This window comes from Arachis hypogaea, chromosome 19 (genome assembly GCF_003086295.3).
Source record: "Arachis hypogaea cultivar Tifrunner chromosome 19, arahy.Tifrunner.gnm2.J5K5, whole genome shotgun sequence".
Lineage (NCBI taxonomy): Eukaryota > Viridiplantae > Streptophyta > Magnoliopsida > Fabales > Fabaceae > Arachis > Arachis hypogaea.
In genome coordinates, this window is record NC_092054.1 from 52386231 (window position 1) to 52396949 (window position 10719).

At 39.6% G+C, this 10719-nt stretch overlaps 1 protein-coding gene across 1 annotated transcript; it reads right to left on the minus strand.

The window, feature by feature from the left end:
- Positions 1 to 3792: 3792 nt before the first annotated feature.
- LOC112775991 (protein CANDIDATE G-PROTEIN COUPLED RECEPTOR 2) lies at positions 3793 to 6733 on the minus strand. The gene is made up of 6 exons (XM_025819934.3): positions 6117 to 6733; positions 5284 to 5475; positions 5040 to 5202; positions 4843 to 4945; positions 4630 to 4711; positions 3793 to 4250 (listed from the first exon to the last, which is right to left on the minus strand). Exons 1-6 carry the CDS (start codon positions 6399 to 6401, stop codon positions 4173 to 4175), a joined length of 903 nt encoding a protein of 300 aa, XP_025675719.1. The 5' UTR covers positions 6402 to 6733; the 3' UTR covers positions 3793 to 4172.
- Between the last annotated feature and the right edge of the window lie 3986 nt (positions 6734 to 10719).

A 10719-nucleotide genomic window follows, 5' to 3' on the forward strand; every position in this document is an offset into this window, starting at 1 on the left:
TATTTATATAAAACATAAAAACAAAGTGTGTGGTTAACAAAAAACATACATGACATACACCTAATTTAATGGAAATAAACTAAGTACAAACACATATAATACAAAAGTACATGGTAAATCCGACATACATAGGTATCATGAATGGAAAGATAAAATAGTAAGCTAGGGCCCCTGCCTATCCTGAATTTCATCGGCAGAGTCATGTCCAAATGCGCCCAGGAGATGCGACCCTGTACCACATCGAGTGGCGCGCTTCACTCTGGCTGGCCTCTGGCACTGCTGTGCTAGAGGATCGACCGGTATGCCCACGCCATATGCAGATGCAGGTGTCCCTCCCATGCCTAACCAACTGTCATACGGACTGCCAGCATGTTCATTCAGGTCTACATGTAGCTGGTGCTGGAATCCATGAGGGTCAGACACCTGTGGCTGGTACCACTGCATGTCATCCATATCTGGGCGGTACCCTTGTGCAACGTCCATCTGGGGCTGGGTCTCAGACACCTGATCCTGTGGGGTCTGCTGATGAAAATCTGGAGGGCCGTCATCCCAGATGAGATCTGCAAAGTCGGAATAGAACTGTGAACTCCCAACCTCGTGCTCCATATCCATCGTGAAGGTCGGGCCCGCCAGGTCATCATACATCTGGATGGATGTCGTGGTATACCTGGGAGCTGGAAACATGTGTAAGAGGAACCTCCTAGGTATCCGCCACTGCATGCTCAGTAGGTCTATCACTAGGACCAGCAGATGTGCCCCCCGATGAACCACCCCAACGCTGAGGACGGCCATGCCGGACACGGTGATCGGCATGTCCGACTCCGTCGCCACCGGATCTGTCATCCTGAATCATGTCATCCAGCCATCGCCACTCCCGGTCTGTAGCACGGGTACCAACGCATCATCGCCGCTCGACGCGCTTGTTATCTAGCACGTCTGGCATGGGTACCCTCGGAGGAGCCTGTGACGACCCTCTCTGAGCAACATCCTGTGATATCTCCTCAGCCCTAGGATCGGCAATCATGGAATCTGGCGATAGAAACCTAAGAGCCACTCTGTACCACCACCGCAGGAAGTCTGCAGACGGCCCGGGATCGGGCCCCCAGGGGATAGTCAGGACAGCATCGAACCTGTTCTGCCAACTAAGGTCTCATACCTGGTAGTAGGTCGGGAACCATCTGTCCCCACCCCTCCCATCCTTGGCATGGAGCCAATCAATGTTCGATGCCGGCTCAGGCTCGTGCTGAACACCACCCAGTTGTGGCAGAACCCTATCCACCTGGTGCCACTCAATGACGGCGAAGTATATCAGGCAAGTACATGCACGCCATAATCGACTGTGCTCCTCGGTGAGAATCTCTGGATGCACAACAGCCATCACGTCGAGCAAAGCATACGGCTCCCAGACAATCTACAGATGTTGACAAAATACATTAATTATTTAAGTGCTAGATGAAAATTTAACTTACAAATATATAGTTAAGTACTACATAAAAATTGAAAGAAAATGAATGAACTTACATCTCGATCGCCTAATCGGTCCAACACTAGGCGAAGTTGGATGACTCTCTCCCCCTTGCGGTCGAATGAAGGTAGATAAGTGGCCCACCTGAACGTAAAAGACGTTATGGAAAGTTAACATGCATAACCATAATAAAAATAGTTACAGTCTCAAGCATAACTATACAAATATGACTACATAGATGCCAATGGGAAGGAATATGTGTCGAAACCCCGCGGACTGAGGCTAGGAAAACGCCAAAAAATCCATGACTGCAGCAGCTGAAGAGGGCCTGCCAAGTTCGTCACGTTTCTGTTGGCCACCCGACACATGCACCGATATAGCCAGGCGAACGCCGCCGAACCCCAGCTATAACTGCCCATATCATCAAGCCTCGCAACAAAGGACAACCACCGTATATGAACCCGGTTTCCACTCTTGTCACCGAACAACTGAGTGGAAAGCAGCATCATAATGTAAGCCCGTGCATATATGCGTACGGTCTCCTTTGTAGCATCAGCTGGCAGCACCCTGAACCTCTCATGAAACCAGGTGAAGTGGACTGTATACTGCTTCACCTTATTCTGTGGTGGCAGCTCGCCAAACAGCTCCTCAAACCACTATAAACTTCTCAAAATCAGTAAGGCACCCGGATACAGGTAAACCATCCACAGGCAGCCCCAACTGGTATGCTACATCCTGCAGCGTGATAGTGCACTCTCCAAAGGGCATATGAAAGGTATGCGTCTCAGGACGCCACCGCTCAAGGAAAGCACTGACTAAGGGTTTGTCCAACTAGAACCACCTGGCGTTGAGTCTCGCCAAGTGGTACAAACTGGCCCTCTCCAGATATGGTATGATCCTGTCATGCAGAGGCATGTTCTGGTGCCTCCGGACACTATATATACACCTAGTCGGCTGGAGAATGTCACAGAATAAACCAAACATATAAAAAACCCAACATTAATTAATAGTCATCTACCACATAACTACAGTTTTAATGTTTATGCTGCTAACATACACTTTCTATTTTCTAATCACGAAATTCAATTAAAATAATAATTTAAATACTACATTTTCTGATTAAAATAATAATGTAAACCTAAATTTGAATACATTAACTAACAATAACAAAATTAAAAATAACCAAAATAACGAAAAATACAAACAACATTATACAAAATAAGTTAACTAAAAATTATAATGCTAACCTCTTTGTTTATGCTCCTGGCCACGTGCGCAACGCCGTTGAGTCTGTATAGACTGCGTGCCTCCGCCATGGTCACGACTCCTATCTCAACTCAAATCAACCAATATTCTCTCTATTCTTCTCTCTAGATTCCACTACTTCTCTCTCTAGAATAGATTTTCTTCCAGCAAATGTAATCCGCGAGACCCTTCCAGCGTATTTATAGTCATGCATAAACCGCTACACCCCTCTAGCGATTTATGCACATTTCACGCACACACGTAAACCGCGACACTCCTATCGCGGTTTATGTTCACTTCTTGCACGTAATCTGCGACACCCCTATAACGGATTACGTGTATTTTGTAAACCGCGGAACTCCTGTCGCGGTTTACATAAATTTGGCGAAAAATGCATTTTGGTATCCATTTTCCATTTTGTCCATTCTGATAAATTTGGTTTGCATTTTATTTATTATAGTAAATTGTCCTAAATAATAACTAAATTATCAGAAGTCACAAAAAAATAGTGACATCCATTTTTTCCCATTGTTCAAGCATTCTGTTTCTTTCTCTCGTCTTACTTCCTTCCTATTCCTTCTTTTGTCCACGGTGTTTTTTTTCAATGATCTTTTTCTCTTCTTTTTGTTTTCTTCTTCTTATTCCACCATCATCATCTTCCTTCTTATTTTCCTACCTATTTGTCTAATATTCTAGAAAACCAAGTACTAATTGGTCAAATTTTTTTAAAAGTAAAATCTAATTTATCCAATGCAAAATACAAAAAATATGGAACAATTTACATATCACTCTAAATATAATTTGAGCTATAAATTCGAATCAAGGAACAAAGCACCGAGTTACTTAACCAGAACGAGAACTAATTACCTGTATTGAAAACAACAACTAAGCATAGATATTAATATATGAAAAAAAATTAATTAAAAATTAATAAAATAATAAAATGAATAATTAATTACTATTAAATTTATAATTTATATTATATTTAAGACACACTGTCTTAACTTAAAAATTAATTCCTCACTTTCTCATTTTACTAATTTTCTCACTTTCGAAAAATTTGATCTTTAAAAAATAACATCTTATACATTAATACCCCATATTTATTCAAGTATTCGGAAGTCTTAAGTGAGTGACATTGTCCTATTCAAGCTATATACAGCTTGCAATATCAGATACTGTGTTCCATAATGAACTGGTAGCTTGTACACAATGAAAAGTACAATTCTTGTTGAAAATAACGTAACACGCTAATTTTACACTAACTCGGTACGTTCGCAAACAGTACCCTCGGACTAATTACTTTTCTCACATTCTGGTAAATAACGTATAACAACAATTTCTTTATTATACATAATGCAACCAACTAACATATTTACAAAACATTTCGAGAACGGGAAGGATGAGCTGCAATTAGTACATTTGAGGCCATATTAATCTGATTTGAACAAATGATAGCACCTCACTCCCAATCGGTTTCAAAGAAACCAGCATCTTTCATTTCAGAGTAATAAACATTTTCCAAGTGCAAATCTTCCTCCTGTAATCAAAACACAATAAGAACGCTGGTTACATCAACAAATTAAGGAACTTCCATAGTGGCAACTATAGTGCTTATGTTATGATGGCTATGGCGACTGCGGGGTCCTCAAAAGTGTTATGAAAATTAAAGTAATTTTTTTTACTATTTAACAACGGTTTTTAATTTAAAAAATAAAAGAAAGTGTTACCCAAATGTAAAAAAAATGTAACTTTAATTTTAGCAACACTTGTATAGCTACCACAGCTATTGAAACATCTTCGTACTAGAATTTGCCATATATATATATATATATATATATATATATATATATATATATATATATATATATATATATATATATATATATATATGGGTTATGATATGATTGGTTTATAACCTGGAAGAAGTCTGCCAGAAATGTTATATACAGAAGTGGAAGATAAAAGGCATGGTAACAAACAACTGTGACATGGTACAACCTGCAAACAAAAGTTAACACAGCATCAGTTTCATTAACCATCTTGTGAGTACAGATATAGACGAGTTATATTACAATTTTGTGCCCATCCAAGAATTTTTCAATCTTCAAAGCTATGTAGTAAAATCTTACCAGAAACCAAAAGCAGTGCCATTTCCACTAAGGCCACAAGCAAACAGTGCAAGTGCATTCATGATGAACAAGATGGTAACATACTTGTAAAACGCAGGTCTTGCTGCAATGAAAAACAAAGGGAATGAAGCTAAGCAAACACAAGCATAGGATAATTATGCACATGATGTAACAATGCAGACAATTATTAAACTCACCAGGTAACCTCTCTCTCCACTTGGAGTGATACATGAACAATATGAAGCCATAAATAACAGTTAGCACCAGCTTATGGATGACCCACAAGTTCCACTTCGTGTGGTGATTACTGTCGTTGGTGTCAATGAACAAAGGGATCCCAAATGCAAACAGATATATAGCCTAACAAAAAGGAAAAAGATCCAACAATTGATTCATACACAACCACAAGTAGAAGCAGGCTTCTAGCAGGGAAAAAGTTACCTTCAACAATATATCAAATCCAACAACAATTCCCGAGATACCAAAAGTCCTTGTCAATGGTTCTAAGCCAGTGGCATTATTCCCTTCAAATAAGAAGGCAAGCAGGCTCACTTCAAGAAACAGCATTCCTGAAGTAGTGAACAAGGATAACAAGTTCCATGCCAGCTCTTTTCCAGGAGAACACTCCCATACCTGTACCTCAACATAGAATTAAAACAATTTACCTTTCAGACACTAAGCTTATACATTTAAACACCTCCAGTGCCATAAATCCTTGCCTGATTTCACTTAGCTTATACATTTAAACACCTTACAATCAAGACATTCCTTAAACAACTATTGCTGAAAAGAATTAAAACTTCAAAACCAAACATCAAATAGCATTAGAAAACAATACAATACAACAACAAAGCCTTGGTCATGAATCAAATCTGAACTCAGCCCATCTATGCTTAAATCTCTTTTGAACGGCTCATTCAAAATCTTCTTAGCATTAACAGTAAACCATTTTTTTCTGGTCATCACCACCAATGTCTGCAATCCACTGGAGCTCAACAAAAACGCTTCCAAAAGCTCTTTACTATTTTTTTTCCCAATGCACAAAACTTAACATGAAACACCACTTGAAAATATAATGTGCTGATAAAAAAAAGTTGAAATTTTAATATAAATGCAAGTCAAAAGAGTCTTTCAGTATACACTAATCAGTAGTTACCTTTTAAGCCAATTACTGTACAAGTAAAAAATTAAACACAAGTAGACAAGGGGTTGATGCATCAAAATTAATTTCAATAACAAACAAACGAATATGAAAGACTCATAATGTGAGCGACCTGAAAAGTTGACCAAGCAAGGTTGAGCAAGCTAACGAGCCAAAGGGAGAAGTAATAGGAGATGATGATGTGAGAGCGGCCATGTGAGAGCTTCCGGAAGCTGTTTCTAGATTGAAGTGCCAAGTACAGAACGAACAAGAACGACGCGATTATCAGCACCGCGTTGTGCCAGAACCCGTGGCACTCGAAAACCCAATCGTGGAACCTTCCAGAAAGTACTGGAATTTCAGAAGATGACGAAGAAGAAGAATTTGCTGCAGATGCTGACAGTACCGACTGCGGCATTTTTCTCCCCTTGCGAGGGAAGTGTGGGGAAAGGGAAATTGGGGGTGGAAGTAAAAACCCTAATTAGGGATTATATATGAGAATGGAATTGGGAATTGCACAGCAGGAAGATTGATCGATCAATGCGGGGGCTATGGAAATGGTGACATGTTAAGGTTATCGTGCCTCGTGGGAGTCAGGAAAGCCAAAAACATAGAAAAATGGAAATAATGGCATGGGGGGTGGTTCAAAGTTTTGGGATTTGTTTGATCATGGATTCTGCTATGTCTATGGTCTCTACTCTCTTATTTTAATATAAAATCATACTTTTCTTAGAAAAAAAAAAATATATATATATATAGGTCCTCACATTTTAAATCGAGAACAAATTCCTTTTTTCTACAAAATCATTCACCGTCATTTTTTAAATTTTTCGGTACAATTTTTTTGACAAAATGTAAAAAAAAAAAAAAAAAAAAGTGTCTATCTTTGATAAAACTTTTATTTTTTAAAAGTAGTTTATAAAAATTAATTTTTAAAAGATAATTTTTTAAAAAATATAGTATTTATATTTAGTAAATCAAATTAAAAATAATTTTTAATAAATAAAAGTAGCAATAATTATGTTTGATAAATTAACTTTTAAAATTTAAAAATATTATAAAAGACATAAATTTAAGCATTAAATTTAAAAATTAGTTAATAGATAAGGTTATACTAAACTTTTAAATTTTGGTAACCGCTTTTTAGTGGGCGGTGACCTTGCTGTATTAGGCCTTTTCAGACCTATTGGTTGATATCCGACCTCTTTGGAAGAGGTCGGGGGAGGTAGAAGGGCTCTCCTAGAAGGTCGGCCATTTACCCTTTATCGGCTCAGACCTAGTTCTCGGGTCAAATTATGAACAGTGTCCCTACTTAAACTTTGATTTTTTAATAGGTTGTGCTCAAGCATCCTTTTGTCGAACACATCTTCCCTGGGTAGGTCGGGTGTCTTGGTCATTTCCTCTTCGGGTAGGTTGAGCACCATGGTCTTTTGATTTCGAAATATGAAACGTTTGTTTTAAATGCTGGCATAAGTTAGCGCGATAGTTTTCTTGGGTTTCTGCGAGCGCTTTTAAGGCTCATTGATTGGGCCTTTGATTCTCCTTTGCCGTTTCAATTTCCCTCCTTTGTCTCTTTTTAAAACCCTGAGGCTTCTTCTTTTTCCTTTTCCACAAACGCTTTTCTTTCTTCTCCTCTCTATGATGCTTCTTTTCTTTTTATCCCTTTTCGAAGCTTCGTCTGTGCCTTGCGATCAAGAATTCTTCTTTTCCTGGTATCTTTCTTGGAGATATTTGCGCTGCTGACGTAGACATCTTCGTGTGCTCCTCTTTTCGATTTCTTTCTCCAGGTTGGTACCTTCGCTTTCGTTTTTATTTTACTTTTATACTCTTAGTGATGATGATTTGTCTTTCTGTGGCTCCATCGGGGGTGGACCCCTCCATTTGTTTATTTTGTCTGTCTCTCGTGATTTTGCATGTTCGCCTTTTTCTCTCAAGATTTTGGCTTTTGCTGTTTGTGCTAGGCAATTGGGGGGGGGGGGTTTGGGCTCTTATATCCTTGAATTGTGTCTTGTTTATGTTTATGTTGCCTCCAAAGGGTGTTGCTGTGTCGCGAGGTCAATGTTGCGAGACTGGGGCGCCCTTTAGCTGGTTGAGTGTTATTGCTGGGTTTTGTCAGAGCTACTTGTAGTGATGGCTTTTTGTTTTTTATTGTTGTAGGTGTAGCATACATGTCTCGTAGGAATCTTATGGAAATGTCAAAAATTCCACTTGGTCTTGCTAATTGGTTAGATTCTGTAGTCTTGTGTTGTGTTACGGTTGTAGACTGGGAGTACTGTGAGAAGTTTAGGAGGTTTCATAGGGTGTGTGGAAATAGGAAGGATGAGAAGGACTATGAGCTAGTTGCCCCTGATCCTGAGGAGAGGGTCTGTTTCCCCTTTTAAGTCGTACTGAGCGCCCGTTCTTCTATGAGCTGTTGGCCTTGCTGTGCTTGTTGTTCACTCAACTGCATCTGCTTCAGTAAGTTGGTCATTTCACATATACTCTGAGCCAGAGCAGTAGTTTCTTTGCTAGAAGATACCTCTGCAACAGCCTTTGACCGGTCTTGTTTCTGCCTGTGATTCCTTGTAGTCTCAGCCAAGTCGCTGATCAATTGCCATGCCTCATCAGTGGTCTTGTACTTTTTCATAGACCCATTGCTAGTACTTTCCAATGTGGTTTTATCTTGGGGCCTCATGCCCTGTGTGACATAGACGAGCAACACTATCTTGTCAATCATATGGTGGGGACATGCTTCCAGAAGGTTGTTGAAGCGCTCCCAGTATTCCTAGAGAGTTTCAGACTCGTCCTGAACAATCATGGAAATGTCTTTCCTCAGTTTATCAGTAACTTCAGCTGGAAAGAATTTTTCCAAAAATTCTCTTCTGAGCGTATCCCAGTCAGAAACAGTTGCTGCGGGTTGAGTGTAGTACCACTCTCTCACCTTTCCCTCAAGAGAGAATGGGAAGACTTTTAACAAAATTGGAGTTTCATCTGCACCATCACGCCTGACAATAGAACAGGCTGCTTGGAAATCCCTCAGGTGCTTGATAGGCTCTTGAGCAGGTAAGCCATGAAACTTAGGCATCAAGTTGAGCAGTGCAGTCTTTATTTCAAAATCCGTAGCCACTGTTGGGTGATGCGCTTGAAACGGTTGCATTGTAAAATCAGGGGCTCCAGCCTCCTAAATAGTAATTCTCCTAGGTGCTGCCATGTCACCTACACGAAAATCAACCGAATCAACAGAAAGGGAGCTTGTTTCTTCCTCAAGTGACGTTTCAGATTCGCCCTCAAAGAGGACTAACCGACGCCTAGCTTGCCTTATTCGTGAGATAGTTCTTTCAATCTCAGGATCAAATACTGGCAAGCTTGGATCAGGAAGTGAACGCGTCATTTAACGAAAGAAACATGTAGCTCATAGTAGCAAAAATAAAATAAAATGCAAATAAATAAATTTCAATCAATAACTTAGCACTCTATTGCAACTCCCCGGCAACGGCGCCAAAAATTGACGTGGCAGAAATTGGCGACTTAAGAAATTGTTATAAGAGATACGTTGCAAGTACAGTTCTTAACCAACCGAAAATCCACTTATCAATTTAGAAGGGTTGTCACAGAATTAAAATTAAAATACTGGGAGTATGAATCCCAGGTCGTCTCCCAATGAGTTGCAAAAAGGTGTGCTATTTTATTAATCAGATGTTGTCTAAAATGGCTTGAGTTGGTAAACAGGAAATTAAATCAGAGAAATTATGTAATTTAAATAAAAACTTTGACCGGGAGTAGATTAGTTGGAAGCCCTATCCTTGATGGAGTACTCTCAAGATTAATTGATAATTGAAGGTTGTTCTGCTTAGTTATCCCTTACTAGGTAGAGGAAAGTCAAGCAAGTTGGAAAGCTATTTCTATTCACAAGTTCCAATCCTCCCCCTTGGAAAGGATTAGTGTCAGTGACTAGAGGACAATCCAACAATAAACCCAATCACAATTTTTCTCTTGAGCATTCCAACTCAATGTCCTCCTTTCAATCAACTCCCAATCAAGTTATGGAACTACTCGCTCATTATGAATGTAAACTTCACAACATAAGAAAGGGAAATAAAGAAAGACATGATAAATAATAATAAAAAAGATCAATTAAAAATAAAAGTAGTTCTTGTATTAATAAATTCTAAAAATAATCCAATAGTAATTCTGAATAAATTGAAGACATGGGAGAGTAAGAGATAAGTAAGGAAACAAACTAGAATGATGAAGTTCTGACGGAGGTAATAACTCTTCTCAATATCCCAATCCAAAAAGCAATAAAATCAAAATCCTAAGAACTATGAATGTGTAGAGAGAAAACCTAGAGGAGAGGTAAAATCCGATCTAAAAACTAAAATTATGTGGAATGAATGTTGTTCTTTTGGTCTCTGCATGTTCCCTGGCTCTAATATGCTTTTCTGGGCCGAAAATTGGGTCAAAACAGGGCCCAAAATCGCCCCCAGCGAATTCTGCAGATTGCGCTCGTCACTCGATCGCGTCATCCAGCGTTTTGCCTTGCCACGCGTGCGCGTCGTCCACGCCTTCGCGTCATGTGTGCAGTTTCCAATCCGCGCGGTCGCGTGAGCCATGCGTCCGCGTGACTGCAATTTCCTCTATGTTGCGCGGTTGCGTGAGCCATGAGTCCGCGTCACTTCTCGCTGGTCATCTCCTCAATTTCTTGTGTTCCTTCTATTTTGCAAGCTTCCTTTCTAATCTCCAAGTCATTCATGCCC

What these genes read in the sequence shown, in the direction of transcription:
- LOC112775991 (XM_025819934.3), bottom strand. Translation starts at nt 6,401, where the DNA reads ATGCCGCAGTCGGTACTGTCAGCATCTGCAGCAAATTCTTCTTCTTCG. An exon ending in TTGCTTGGTCAACTTTTCAG is followed by an intron (nt 5,476 to 6,116) that starts GTCGCTCACATT and finishes GTTGAGGTACAG; the next exon opens with GTATGGGAGTGTTCTCCTGG. An exon ending in GATTTGATATATTGTTGAAG is followed by an intron (nt 5,203 to 5,283) that starts GTAACTTTTTCC and finishes CCTTTTTGTTAG; the next exon opens with GCTATATATCTGTTTGCATT.